General features: G+C 36.2%; 1 protein-coding gene across 3 annotated transcripts; it reads left to right on the top strand.

Moving 5' to 3' along the window:
- Positions 1 to 511: 511 nt before the first annotated feature.
- LOC117812453 (solute carrier family 22 member 4-like) lies at positions 512 to 14,870 on the top strand. Of its 3 annotated transcripts, XM_034683196.1 has the most exons (12): positions 853 to 945; positions 1,449 to 1,506; positions 2,100 to 2,282; positions 4,866 to 4,969; positions 8,169 to 8,323; positions 8,450 to 8,621; positions 9,018 to 9,144; positions 9,449 to 9,543; positions 11,335 to 11,549; positions 12,944 to 13,126; positions 13,302 to 13,437; positions 14,366 to 14,870. In XM_034683196.1, exons 2-12 carry the CDS (start codon positions 1,462 to 1,464, stop codon positions 14,433 to 14,435), a joined length of 1,485 nt encoding a protein of 494 aa, XP_034539087.1. In that variant the 5' UTR covers positions 853 to 945; positions 1,449 to 1,461; the 3' UTR covers positions 14,436 to 14,870. The 3 variants fall into 3 exon arrangements, with proteins under 3 accessions (XP_034539086.1, XP_034539085.1, XP_034539087.1); XM_034683195.1 differs by lacking the exon at positions 1,449 to 1,506 and having other exon boundaries at positions 512 to 945; positions 8,169 to 8,308; XM_034683194.1 differs by lacking the exon at positions 1,449 to 1,506 and having other exon boundaries at positions 724 to 945.
- Positions 14,871 to 15,223: the final 353 nt, after the last annotated feature.

Here is a 15,223-nt window from a genome sequence, read left to right on the forward strand (position 1 = left end):
TATTATTATAATTATAATTATAATAATTATAATAATAATTATAATAATAATAATAATAATAATAATAACTAATAATTATAATAATAATAACAATAATAATAATAATAATTATAATAATAATAATAATAATAATAATAATAGTAATAATAATAATAATCTTTGTTGCTATAGCACTTTTGTAAACAAAGTTACAAAGTGCTTCACAGAAAAATAGAAGAATAAACAAAGAAAAATATATATATTAAAAAATATATATATTAAAAAATAAATAATAATTAACACAATACATAAAAAAAAAATAATAATAATACGTTTTTTTCTAAAGCACTTTTGTAAACAATGTTACAAAGTGCTTCACAGAAAAACATAAAAATAACAAAGAAAAACTAATAAAAATAAATTTATAATATTAAATATAAATACAAAATATTAGAAATAAATAAATAATATAAAAATAAATCAATATTAAAAATAAATAATAATAATAATAATAATAATAAAGGAGCTCCAAAGTACTTGATTGCATAACAATACATCAATGTATTTATGTAAGCAGAGCAAACACAGATGAAGAGCTTCTCCTGGGATTGGGCGGTGGCTGGAGGCACGTCCTTTCACCACTACTGGTTTTTACGCAATGATCACTTTGTAGTGAAAAGAATGAAAGCATTCATAATGTGACGGTGCAGTTCATGGTAGCCGGGATATTGAAAAGAAGCATCCTGTAAAGGTCTGAGGATGAAAGACTTTGCTGAATGCATTGCCTTTCTGGGTCAGTGGGGACTTTTCCAGCAGGTTGTCTTCTTCCTGCTCTGTGCCAGCATCATGCCAAATGGATTCGGTGCCTTCACGCTCGTGTTTCTGAATGACGCTCCAAGTCACCACTGCTTTATTCCTGATGTTAACCTGACTGAAGAGTGGCAGGAAAACATCATACCCTCAAAGGTGAGATTTACAGAACTCTTCCTGAAAAACTCTTCCTGTTTGTTTTGTGTGCCAAAAAACGATCACACTGAAAGTTATTTATATTCATAGGTTCTGCCTCCTGTAGTTCACAACAACACATCCATTATGAAACAAACTTAGACAGGAATGTTAAATATTCCTGCAATATTTTGATTACAGCTTGCATGTAAGTCGTGACTGTCTAACATGTATCATGCAGAATACAGTGGGAGTATAACAGCGATCATTCCCGACTTGTTTAAAAAAGCGTACAGCGCTTGCTTAAAGCTTGAGAAAATAAGATTCTCACTCCAACATTCAAATGCACAGTTTATTGAAATTTGGGGACCCTTTCTGGACCCTTTCTGGACCCTTTCTGGACCCTTTCTGGACCCTTTCTGGACCCTTTCTGGACCCTTTCTGGACCCTTTCTGGACTCTGTATACAAACCTTTTAAACCATGATTCAGATGCAGCTTCATCATCTCTCTCTTTCTGATGTAGAATTAGGTCTTTAATGGGACTGGGAAAAGTATTTCAAGATACCACTGGCAGTGACAGGGTAGGGATTGTTTTATAATGGTTGTTGTTGTTGTTTCTGTTTGTTTATTGTTTTGTTTTTTTTTGTTTACCTTTATATTTTCTCTAACCTAAAAAGCAAAAAAGTAACACAAGCTGTTGTTGTCCATGCTTCATTTACTTACCATGTGCAGTTACTGGTTCGTTCCCTTTGCATGTGTCTCTCACTTTTCCCATGTAGACGTTACTGCTAACTGCGTTTGGTGTTTATTTATAACATCCTCTAATATCATTGGCTGATCAACACTGCACTTAATGTACACCCTGTTTGTGTCTCAATAAAAAGATTTTGATGAAAAAAAAAAAGCGTACAGCCTCAATACTCCAGGATTAAAGTTGCGTGATGAGAAACACAATTAAAGGATCAAGTTAAGTGCATCTGAATACAATGCAGTCACTGTGATGGACTTGTGTGGGCATGTAATATCTACCGGCTTGCACAATCATAATTAAGATGCTCTCTTTGTTTGTTTGTTTTATCTATAAGATAAGCATCAAGCTAATTTAACATTAAGGTTTTTATAAGATAAGTTTATGAGATACAAAACAAGATTCCTCTTTTTGTGTGACCCTGAGGTGGTGGATGGGAAACGGGAGCAGAGCAGCTGCAGCAGGTACCGGCTGGATGTGGTCCAGAACCTCTCCGCTCAGGGATTCCTTCCTGGCAGGGACGTGAACCTGACGGAGCTGCAGCAGGAGGGCTGTGTGGACGGGTGGAGCTACAGCAAAGACATCTACCAGTCTACCATCGTCTCTGAGGTGCGTGTTCATGCCTGAAACTGATGATACTCATGATATCATTAGTGTGATTCTCTCTCAGTCTCTACATTATCACAGCATCTCCCTCCTCCTGTATGGAGCGACGTTTGTAAAGTTGAGCACACCGAAGATAACAGCAACATTTCTCCACTTTGCTCCAAATCTACTCCCCACATATCCTGTCTCTCTTCAGCTGTCCTGTCCAATAAAGGCAAAAAGACCAAAAAATATAACTTAAAAAACTAAAAAACTAAAAAAAAATGTAGAGGAATATTTGTGATCTTCACATTTAAAAAATATTAAGTTAAAACCAAATGTTAAATATAAATCTAAATTTTAAATACAAATATTAAGGATAGATATAAATGTTCAACGTTCAACGTTAAATCTAAATTTTAAATCTAAATCTAAATGGTAAATATAAATAAAAATATTAAATGTTGCTCCATGAATCTAAATATTTAGCTGATATGCAAATTCCCAATAAATATTAAATATATATTAAACATAAAAATAAATATTAAGAATAGATATAAATGTTAAATATAAATGTTCAAGATTAAATCTAAATTTTAAATCTAAATCTAAATGATAAATCTAAATATTAATATAAATATTAAATATAAATATAAATGTTAAATGTTGCTCCGTGATTCTAAATATTTAGCTGATATGCAAATTCCCAATAAATATTAAATATATATTAAACATAAGAATTAGATATAAATATAAATATTAAGGCTAGATATAAATGTTAAATATAAATGTTCAAGATTAAATCTAAATTTTAAATCTAAATCTAAATGCTAAATATAAATATTAATATAAATATTAATATAAATATTAAATATAAATGTTAAATGTTGCTCTGCGATTCTAAATATTTAGCTGATATGCAAATTCACAATAAATATTAAATATATATTAAACATAAATATAAATATAATTATTAAGAATAGATATAGATGTTAAATATAAATGTTCAAGATTAAATCTAAATTTTAAATCTAAATCTAAATGCTAAATATAAATATAAATATTAATATAAATATTAATATAAATATTAAATATAAATGTTAAATGTTGCTCTGCGATTCTAAATATTTAGCTGATATGCAAATTCACAATAAATATTAAATATATATTAAACATAAAAATTAAATATAAATATATATATTAAGGATAGATATAAATGTTAAATATAAATGTTCAAGATTAAATCTTAATTTTAAATCTTAATCTAAATGCTAAATGTAAATATTAATATTAATATAAATATTGAATATAAATAAAAATGTTAAATGTTGCTCCGGGATTCTAAATATTTAACTGATATGCAAATTTACACTGCCGCCTAGAGGAAATACCAAAATAAAAGCATCATAAAGCGATACAGATTTCTCAATCATAGTCAGTACTGACTCCTACAGGTTACAGCCGGACTGATTTATATGTAATGTTTTTAACATTTAGATTTAGATTCAAAATTTAGATTTAACGTTGAACATTTAGTTTAATATTCAGGATTTGGATTTAACAATCATTTTAACTTTTTATATTTTTCATCACAAAATTAAATGTGAAGAAGATCACAAATATTCCTCTAAATGTGATTTTAAAAAAATGACTTTTAAAAGTTCACTTTACATTTTTAGACTTAGACTTTAGACTTTATTGTGCCCTTGGGGAAATTCCTTTTCCACAGCACCTTTGTACATTTCCACAGACACAGACAAACACAAGAACACACACCTTAGGCTCCACAAACAGTCCACCCAGACATCAACACTCAGACAGAGTCGTATCATTCAGTGAGGCCTGTTATTCAGGCTCACTATAACAGCAGGGATCAGGCTCTTGCCGAGGCGAGCCCCTCTGCACCTCAGAGCTCTGTACCTGCGTCCTGAGGGGAGTGGGATGAGGTGGGTGTTCAGTGGATGTGTGATGTCCTGTTCTATTGAGGTTGCGATGCATCTGATGGCCCTGTGGTTTAAGTCTGAGAGGTTTGGTGTGGGGAGACCGATTATTGTTTATGACGTTTTGAAGCTAAAGCTGGAGAAGTGTTGCTGTTATTTTATATTAATGTGCCGGTGTGCACAACCTTACAAACGGCGCCCCCTCCTCCAGCCTGTGTTTGTGGTTTACTTGTTTACTAAGGGTTGAGCTTGTCTCTTTGTCTCTCCTTTGGATAGCTCTGAATCTATGCTGTGCCAAGCCAAATGTCAAGCTGCAACAGCTCCACTGCACCGTACACACCTGCAGTCAGTCACCACACCTCATCACTGCTAATTATTCAAATTTATTGTTGTCATGGCAGCCGTTGGATTCTGTTCTGATCAAACTAGTGCGACCTGCCCTTCATTGATTCGTCTTCATTATGGAATGTGGAACTACTCCTCATGCGTCCTGCTTTCGGTCATGTGACTTGTATTTGTCTGAGCATGAAATAAGACCATGGGTGCTCGAGTGTGAAGTTAGACTTAGCTTCATGCAGAACTACCAGCAGAGAATGCATTAAAGATGTGGTCAGTCAGAAAGTGAACATTGAAGTTTTTCCTCAGTTGAAATGTTTTGATGTTTCAGTTCGACCTGGTGTGCAGCGAGCAGTGGAAGCAGCCGTTCACCTCCACAGTTTTCTTTATTGGAGTTCTGTTTGGATCCTTCTTCTCAGGACAGCTCTCAGACAGGTACTCAATGACACCCTCAACTCAAAACTACACACAGGAAAATGTTCCACTTTATACACAACTCATCTTTATTAATGAATCACCTTTCATACATTCAAGCATGCAGCGCAAAGAGCTTCACTAAAGAACAGAGACAGAAATAACAGCAACAGGTAAAATGGTACGAGACTAAAACAAGATACAGAAAAATAAAATAAAATAGTTCAAAATAGAAAGAAAATAAAATCACTACAATAAAATCAATAAAATTAAATTAGATAAATATCAAAAAATAAAATAAAAGCATTACAATAAAATACATGTTAAATAAAATCTGTTAAATTCCCAAAAATAATAAAACAATTCTAATAAATTAGATTAAATTAAATTAAATCAGCTAAATATGAGAAAAATAGAATAAATTCATTACAATAAATATCAGAGGAAAAAAAATTACAATAAAGCTAATTAAATTAAGTTAGATAAATACCAGGAAAAATAAAATACATTAAAATCATTATAATAAAATCTGTTAAATATCAGGAAAATGAAATAAAACAATTACAATAAATTCAATAAAATAAAATCAGATAAATAGCAGAAAAATAAAATGTAGTAAAATCATCTCAATAAAATCAATAAAATAAAATGTGTTAAATACCATAAGATAGAATAAAATAAAAATGTTAATATTGCAGTCCAGGGCTAAAAGAAATGACTCCAAGTAAACAGCCAGATTAAAGAGGTAAGTCTGCTTCAATAGAACATCTGCATCTACCTCTTCCACTTCTATACATCATTGTGTGTCACTACAAAGTGCATTCAAGGTGTTTTATGTCCACACTTTACATTTGCAGCCTGTTGCTTTTCGTATTGATTTTAAAATGATTTTACTAGTTTTTAAGGCGCTGCATGGCGTTGCACCAGACTACATCTCAGAGATGCTTTTAGTATATAAACCAGGTAGGTCTCTCAGATCCTCCGGCTCCTCTCTTTTAGCTGTTCCTAAGAGCAGAACTCAAACATTTGGTGACGCTGCTTTCAGCCACTACGCTCCCAAACTATGGAACAGCCTGCCGGAGGATCTGAGAGGCGCTGATGGAGATATTGAGACTTTTAAACGTAAACTAAAAACATATTTATTCAGTCTGGCTTTTATGTAGAGTTTAACAATCTTATTACCAACCTTTTACTATAATATTGATTTAAATGGTGCTTTATTATTTTAGTAATTTTAACTGTTATCTTATTCTATTTTTATGTATTTATTTATTCATTTATTTAATTTTATTTATCTACTCAGTTTTATTGATATTTTTAGCCTTAGTTTTATTTTTCAACTCTTATCCTTACCTTTTAAATCTATTATTTAAACTATTTTTATTCTTAATTTTGATGCTTTAACTTATTTTTATTGCACATATTTTATTTTGGTTTGCATTAGTCTCTATTTAAGTCTTTATTTTATTTTATGTTGTTCTTGTTTTTAATTTGTATTCTTATTATTTTCATTATTATCATTATTATTATCTTCCTCTAATATGTCTTGCCATTGTTTCATTTCTGCTTCTTTCTTGTTTTCTATCACTGTAAAGCTCTTTGGGTTGCATTTGATTTGTATGAAAGGTGCTTTATAAATAAAGATTGATTGATTGATTGATTGACACATGTGGTTGTTTCTGTAGCAGCTCAGACATCCTGTTCTTATGTTGTACTCTTCTGAAAGACATGTTAGGATTTATTTCACAAAAGAATGATTAGTATGTAACTTCAACAGCAACAAAAGTGAAGGATCAAAGAGATGCCGAGCCGTCCACAGGGTGAGAACAGGGCGTGGACAAAACATGCTGCTCTGTGAACCACAGTTTAAATAAGCTTCATGTTAACAGACTACAATACAACACAGCTTTCATTTGAGCGTATCAGGAATGATGTGTGGATGTGTTTTATATGAAGCCCTTTGAGTCTGAAAAGGTTGTTTATCCACACCGTGTAGCTCAGAGTGTTGTTAGTTCATGTGCATCCTTTAAAGGTGGCATATCACGCTTTTTTCATCAACATATATTGGTCTAAGAGGTCCCCAAAACATGTCTTTAAAGTTTATGCTCAAAAAAACACTTTGAAATCAGATTTTGGCATGCCTGAAAAGTCCTTTTCTTCAGTCCTCCTCAGAACACTCTGTTTTCTCTCTGACCACGCCCCCTCAGGAAGTGGATGTGCCTCGGCTCTCCAGCACGTTGATCTAATGTTTACATGTTGGCTGAATATACACGGCTGCTCAGAGATCGCGTTACTTCAACCCTCTGAATCTGATCCTGACGGAGAGGCGCCTGCAGCAGGACCTTTCTGAACGATTGGTCACAGATTTAGTGTTTCTTGTTGTTTCATTTATCAGTATGTAGACGTGTGTCTTGGTACACAGCTACGAACATGTAGCTATGTGGCTATGCTAACTAGCGCTAGCACTTATCCATGATAAATAAAAATCATCCACTAGATCTTCAAATCTGCAGACGTGGGGAGTAAAACCGACCTCTGCCAGAAAGGCAGCGGGACCTTTCTGAACCATTGGTCACAGATTTAGTGTTTCTTGTTGTTTTATTTGTAAGTATGTCGACGTGTGTCTTGGTACACAGCTACAGCTACAGCTATGAACATGTAGCTATGTGGCTATGCTAATTAGCGCTAGCACTTATCCATGATAAATAAAAATCATCCACTAGATCTTCAAATCTGCAGACGTGGGGAGTCAAAGCGACCTTTGTGTTTATTAAGACAGCCTACAACTAGCATGCCTCCCTCCTAAGCTCCTTGTTAGCACACATTTGTGCAGGGAATGAAAAACGGAGGAGGGGTTGAGTTGTATTTTATACAGTCTATGGGCTGAACAAGCTCCGAGCTCTGACTTCCTGTTACAGACCGGATATTGTTGTTACGTAACAAAAACACGGAAGTCTGAAACGGCTGGTTTCAGCACACATTTACAGAAAGGTGGAGAAATCAGAACAGGGGCAGAATGGATTCTTTTCATTCTCGGGGGGTTTGTAGACAGGGACACAGATTTCAGGTAAAGAACCATTAAAAAGTCAATTTTGCATGATATGTCACCTTTAAGAGGTCTCGTTCATATGATGTCATTTCAGTGCACACAGTGTAATTCAGCTCTAATATTACTCTCTGTTCTGTATTTCTTCATCTCTTTTTTATCTTCTCTTCTCAGATTTGGGAGGAAACCGGTCCTTTTTGCCACCATGGCCGTTCAGACCTTTTTCACCTTCATTCAGGTCTTCTCCGTCTCGTGGACGATGTTCACCGTCCTCCTCTTCTTCAACGGTTTGGGACAGATGTCCAACTTTGTAGGTGCTTTAGTGCTGGGTACATATGATCATCCTGTTCTTTGAATACTTGCCTCCATAGTTTACCTCATTTATCAGATTTTGAATACATGCAAACCTTTATTGTCTCTGGTTTGTTGATGACATGACCCTGCCTTCTCTGCAGGAGCGGAGACCTTCACTGGAAACGTGCGAGTCCTGTACTCGTCTTTGGGAACATGTTTAGGCTTCGCCCTCGGCTACATGCTGCTGCCTCTCTTTGCTTACTTCCTGAGGGATTGGAAGTCTCTGCTGTTGGTTATGTCCGTGCCTTGTCTGGCCTACATCCCCTTCTGGTGGTAAGACACTTTTGTTGTGACTTCAAATGTTTATTAAGACTTTGTATTGTAAAGTTAAAACCAAGTGCAACAAGGAGACAAAGCTGAGAATCAAAGCTTTTGTTTTTACAGTTCTCATGTCTGCGTTTCAGTGTCAAAAAAAACAAGTCAGACTGTCCTGCATGCTGTCCTAAATGCAGTTAGACGTGTAAATGAGGTGACTCTGTGGAATCTAAACCCAGGTTTAAACTTCAAAGATTTAGATGCATTTCAACTGCAGAGTGCAGACTGTGCAAGGTGAAAATGTCGTAGATTTGATGCAGAAGTATTAACCAGGCTTAAGTTAATGAAACAATCAGAGTCTGAATCTCCTCAACTCATCAACTCCACTCACTGGATCTCCTCTGTGTCACACAGGTTCATCCCAGAGTCTCCTCGCTGGCTCCTCTCTCAGGGGAGAGTGGAGGAGGCGGAGGCCATCGTGAGAAAGGCGGCAAAGTGGAACAAAGTTCAGGCTCCAAGCGTCATCTTTCAGGGTCACAGTGTAAGATAACTCCGACTTCCATGTTGTGGATCTAAAGACACACGCTGGGCTGAAGGTTTAAATCACATTAGGAGAGCTGCAGAAAAAGAAGAAAGAATGAACAAAACAAAAATATCTCAAATCTAAAAACTGTCAGAACAGAAGTGAAGTGTGTCCTCAGTCTCTTTTATGTCTTTAAGTAGATTGATTAGCTTTCATTATTTAAGAAACACATTAGACTTTAAGACAATGAAAACATCAGAATACTACACACACATTAAATTGACTTTTATGAGTATCTGTTTAAATGAATCTTCTCTAACAGGAGACCAAACCCGGCCCTAAAGAACGAGCCAGTGTGCTGGACCTGCTGAGGATCAGCCACATCAGAGTCATGACTCTCAGCCTTTGCTTTGTGTCGTGAGTACAACTTCATTTAGTTTAAACTAGGGGTGAGCCCCACTAAGGATTTACTTAGTCGAATCTGATTCTTCAGATTTTGCCCATAGTCGACGAATAGTGGAGTGTTTGTTGTTTTTCCTTATTGACCCAAAGTCTGCATGATGGTGACCGCATGACAATATTACACATAACCCTTTACAATTAAGAGACTCAGAGCTTAAAGTAAAAGGGACAACAGAATATTAGAAGTATAAAACTTAGATTTTTTAAAGCTATATTGTAAAAACAACGAGGTGATGAAGGAGGGAAAACTCAAATAAGACCACCATCAGTTAAACATGGAACAACGCTCCACAGATATTTAAACAGTGTTCACACAGCAGAGAGCAGCACTGCAGAGGGTAGTCTGTCCAACTTAAGACTAAACATTTGTATAATGTTCAAAATCAAACCTGAACCAGCTAAAGGGTTTTTAAATCTCTGAACAGAACCTTTTAAAACAGTCTTTCATCTCGTCTTTGTCCGCTTGAGTCTTTTCAAACTGTACGTGAGGAAAACCATCGTGTGTACGGGCAGAAGTGCGCTCCTGTCTTTGTTGACTGTAAATCCTGTCTTTGAGAATATCCTCTCTGATGGTGTGGAGGTGGATGGGATGCTGTGGATTGTTTTTGAGGCTTCAGACAGCTTTGGGTATCCCTCCTGGTTCTTTTGACCCCGTACAGTTTTTGTGTGGTCCGGTAATCCTTGATCTCACAGCCCTCTTCATGAAGCTGCTCCTCATCTTCATCACTAGTTTTTAGGATCAACTGAAGTTTTATTTCCTGACATTTTGAGCTGCCATGAACGTAGAAAGATTTAAAGACCAGCTGAGGTACGTCTGCTCCACAGGTCCTGCTAAATGGGAGAGTCCACCTTTAATTACCAGGGGAGATTTAATTACCACTTTAAGGAGATTTAACACTTCAAGAGCTGTTCTCAGAATTACATTCAATAAGTCTATAATTATATCAAAATAGGATATATGAGGCACTATTTTTACAGGAAAATAATGTAACATTAGACATTGAGCACCCCCATGGTTTGAATGGAATGATCCATGTTTCATATGCAAATATTCAACTATGAGATTGGCAGTCGACTAAGACTCGTTAGAACCAATCATCAAATATTCCAGTATTTGGGGTCACCCCTAGTTTAAACTCTCACTCATGATGGAGCAGCCAAGAACACAGCAGTGCCAAGTCTGCCACATTTTCTAGATTTGTAAGATTAGAACTTTCTTTGCAGAATATTGTCACAGACAGGGTTTGTGTCAGGCCCTCTTCTGAGTGTCTTTACATCCTGTTTGATCACGAGGAAGAGGCTACATGCTAACGCTAACTGGTGTTAGCGAATGAGTTCTCATATTTCTGTTTTAACTCTGGATCCTGTCCTCTGTCTTTGTGTCTGCGTATCAATCATGGAGCTGTGAAGTGATCATAATCTGTCAGATTATCAAGGTGACTGCGACCCGGCCGTGACATTAAGGTCTAACCTGATTTACTTTGGACTGTCGGAGCTTATCTGACGTGTGATGTTGTAAAGATATATGAGGAAACTCTTATCACAAACTGTTCCTGGAGAGAATGTACACACCTGAAGACATGTTGTTCTTCAGTGTAACATCACAACACGTGCACAGGGACGCTCGAGCGTCTCTTAGAAATCATCACAAATAATAAAATAATCTGAGCTGCTCTAATTCATGTATCAGTCTGTGTCATTAAATGTGTTTCCTCTGCTGTGTGTCTGTGTCCTCATCTCTTTAAGGTTCACGATGACTTTTGGATATTATGGATTATCCTTCAACACGTCCCGGCTCCACACCAACCCGTACATCAGCTGTTTCTTCTCAGCAGCCGTGGAGGTTCCTGCTTACATCTCCAGCTGGCTGGCTTTGCTCTACCTCCCTCGGCGGATTTCTGTCATCAGCACCTTGCTGCTTGGAGCTGTGCCACTTTACTTTATCCAACTTGTGCCTCCAGGTGAGCACACAAACATACGAGTGATTTATTACAGATATCCTCAGGCGGGGGACCTCATTTCAAACTTTACAACCAAAAGTGACGAGCGTTTCCTGTTCGACTCCTCGACTGTGAAACTTCCCGCCTGAGGATGTCAGGGAGGCTCCATCACTACTTCTGAAAACAAACATCTTGTAATGTTTTATCCATGATGTTATATTTATTTTAATAAATATTTTAGTAATGGTTTTCTTTTATTCAATCCTTGTTTTTATTCATTTTACTGCCTTTTTATTTTTATATTTTTAGTATGTTCTCTTTTATTCAGCTGTTGATTTAAATTGTTATAAATTCAGTCTGTGTTGATGCTATATAAATAGATTTTATTATTATTATAATTGTTATTATTATAATAATTATTATATGTATATTATTATTATTATTTTCATGTTATTATTATTATTTTTGTATTAGTATAATTTTTTTAAATTGGTATGTTTTAGATTTTTTATTATTGCTATTAGTGTTATTATTATTTTGAAATTATAATTATGTATATATCATAAAATCTATATTATTGTAATTATTATTATTATTGTGATTACTCCTATTATTTTTTAATTATGATTTTTAATTATTATGTATTATTGTTGTAAGTGTTATTATTATTTTGAAATGATTATTTGTATATTTTTATTATTGTTAGTTTTATTATAATTATCTTGAAATTATAATTATTTGTATCATCAATTCTATATTATACTAATTATTATTATTGTGATTACTACTATAATTTATTTATATTATCATTATGTTTTATATTAACATTTTTTATTATTATTCATTATTGTTGTTAGTGTTATTAATTAATATTTATTTTATTATTATTATTATTTTGAAATGACTATTATTTGTATTACTATCAATTCTATATTATTAATACTATTATTAATAATAAATTGGGACATTGAGTTTTCAATATTAGAAGCAAAACAGATTCCTCAGACAGACCCGTCCCTGCTCTGCTCTCTCTGTTGAGCACCAGGACTCTGTTCATGTGTTAGAAAATGTTGCTCCTTGTTGTGAACTTCTTAAATTTTACTGCTCAAAGAACAAAAACAAGAAGAACTTGTCGGTACAAGAATTGAAGACACATTTTGAATCCCCTCGTTCATAAAGTTTTAATACGTCAGGAGTCAGCAGAGGCAAAGATTGAACTTTAACAATGTGCCTCCATGGCAGCCGGTCCTCTCTCTTATACCAAACTTTCCCATTGTGTTAAAGACAGCGATACTTCAGTGTGTGAATGGGATTGATTACTAGATGGTACTTTACATGGCCTCCTCCTCCTTCAGTGTATGAATGAGGTGTGACCCGGTCTGTGGATCTTCAGGAACGTTTCATTTATTTTTCAGGTCATTCAAATCTGTCTCTCGCTCTGGAGATGTTCGGTAAATACGCCATCACCACCGGATCCTCGTTGATGTTCGCCTACATCGCAGAGCTCTACCCGACCGTGCTCAGGAACACAGCCACCGGGACCTGCACCACAGCTTCCAGACTGGGCTCCTGCTTGGCACCGATACTGGTAGAGCTGGGTGAGTTATCTGACTGTAGATACACTCACACAGGAGACAGACTTTACTGCTGAGCCAGGCAAAGGATCTGCAACGAACCAACAACCTCCTTCAGGAGAAACATGCTGACGATTCTCAAATGATACAAAAACACATGCAACGAAGGAAACGTGTTCTGTCCCTCCTCTTCTTTCAGGTACATACTTTAAGTTCCTTCCGTACATCACACTGGGAACTATGGCCATCGTGGCGGCCTTCACTGCTCTCTTCCTTCCAGAGAGTTTTGGACTACCTCTTCCTGAAACTATGCAACAAATACATCGAAGAAAAAGGTACGCTGCTTCAGACACATATGTTTTAAACAGCTGATTTAATACCTATACTCACTACTCTATGTTCTATTATAAACAAAGACCCAACATCAAGACCGGATCAGATCCAGTCCCATCTTACAGACAGGACTCAGTCTGATCTCATCTTAATCCACCATGAACAGAGCACTTTGCAGCATTTAGCAAGTTACAGTGGCAAGGACAAACTTCCTTTAACAGGCAGAAACCTCCAGCAGGACCAGACTCATGTTAGACACACATCTGCTGAGACCGTGTTGGAGAGAGGGATAGAGGGAGGTGAAGAGAGAGAGGTAGCAGAGTCAACTCACAGCTGCTATAAGGATCAACTATTAGAATTATTTATTATTATTATTATTATTATTATTGTTTATTTTTAACTCAATTTCTTACTTGCCTACTCAGCTATTTTTCATTATTAATAATTCAATTGATTAATTAATTATTTTTGATTTAATATTTGGTCAAACTGTTTATTATTTTTTGAGCTCAATCCCTTCCTTAGATTTGTTTCCAGCATTTTCTCCCACTCAGTTAATCTCAAACCACTGTCCTGTTGGCGACCCTTAAACATACAAAGAGACACACACACACACACACACACACACACACACACACACACACACACACACACACACACACACACACACAGCATCCTCAACACTCAGTATTACAGTATGTTGTTAGTTCCTGCTACTCTCTGTTTGGTGTCTTCCCCGTTGCAACGCTACAATAAAGATTCCCTGTCCTCCCAGGTCAACATGAAAATCTGAGATGAAGTGATCGTGTTACAGCTGTTTAAGTTTATTACATCAAACACCTTTGTTTACATTTTCAGTCCTCTATAATCCTGCGTCACTTTGAAACATGCAAACATGTTTGATTTGTTTGTCTCCTCCTCGTGTGACAGATTGAAGTGTCCGTGCCTCTCTGGAAAAGAAACCCCCAAAACCGCCGTGTTCCTGGACGGTCCGCTATGATCAAGCATTCACACTGATGTCAGTTTTGTTTGATTCATGGGGCGGCTGTGCATCAGGGGTAGAGTGGGCCGTCTCAATCAGAAGGTTGAGGGTTCGATCCCAGGTCCCCGGGGCGAGAGACTTTATCCTAAACTGCCCCGGTGGCTGCTCTCTCTGTCTGTGTGTGAATGATTAGTTGATACTGATGGTGCTTTACACAGCAGCCTCTGCATCAGTGTGTGAATGGATGAATGTGACATGCAATTTGAAAGCACTTTGAGTGGTCAGGAGACGAGATAATGCACTAATTAAAAGTCTGTTTGTTTACCAAAGATGACTTCCAAGTCCAAGAGCCTTCTTCTGTGGATCAGAGACTTTTTGTCTGACCGGCCGCAGAGAGTATTGTCAAATGGTTATGTGTCAGATATATATTAAATAAGTCATCTTTTGAAACAAGGACGTCTTCTGTTTCATTATATTCAAAAACAAAATTACTCCACGGCAAAGATTTAAAGGGTCATCTGTCTTGTTCTAACAATGGTGTCATGATCCTCATCATGGCAGCCCTCCCCTCTCCCTCTTTGAAGCTGTGTCTCAATTCAGGGGCTGCATCCTCCTGAGGCTGCATTTTGAAGGCCGATTACGTCACAACGCTGCGCGAAGGCTGTCCCATTTCGAAGGCTCCTTCAAAAACACCCGGATGTAGCCCACAAATGCAGCCTTCTTTTCCCTGTTCTAGAAGGACACATCGCTACTATCCTTCGCGGCCTCATACATCCCAAGATCCTTTGCGCCGCTGCTCATTCATG

This window comes from Notolabrus celidotus, chromosome 5 (assembly GCF_009762535.1).
Source record: "Notolabrus celidotus isolate fNotCel1 chromosome 5, fNotCel1.pri, whole genome shotgun sequence".
Classification (NCBI taxonomy): Eukaryota; Metazoa; Chordata; class Actinopteri; order Labriformes; family Labridae; genus Notolabrus; species Notolabrus celidotus.

What these genes read in the sequence shown, in the direction of transcription:
- LOC117812453 (XM_034683194.1), top strand. Translation starts at nt 739, where the DNA reads ATGAAAGACTTTGCTGAATGCATTGCCTTTCTGGGTCAGTGGGGACTT. An exon ending in TCATCTTTCAGGGTCACAGT is followed by an intron (nt 9,145 to 9,448) that starts GTAAGATAACTC and finishes CTTCTCTAACAG; the next exon opens with GAGACCAAACCCGGCCCTAA. An exon ending in TATCCAACTTGTGCCTCCAG is followed by an intron (nt 11,550 to 12,943) that starts GTGAGCACACAA and finishes TTTATTTTTCAG; the next exon opens with GTCATTCAAATCTGTCTCTC.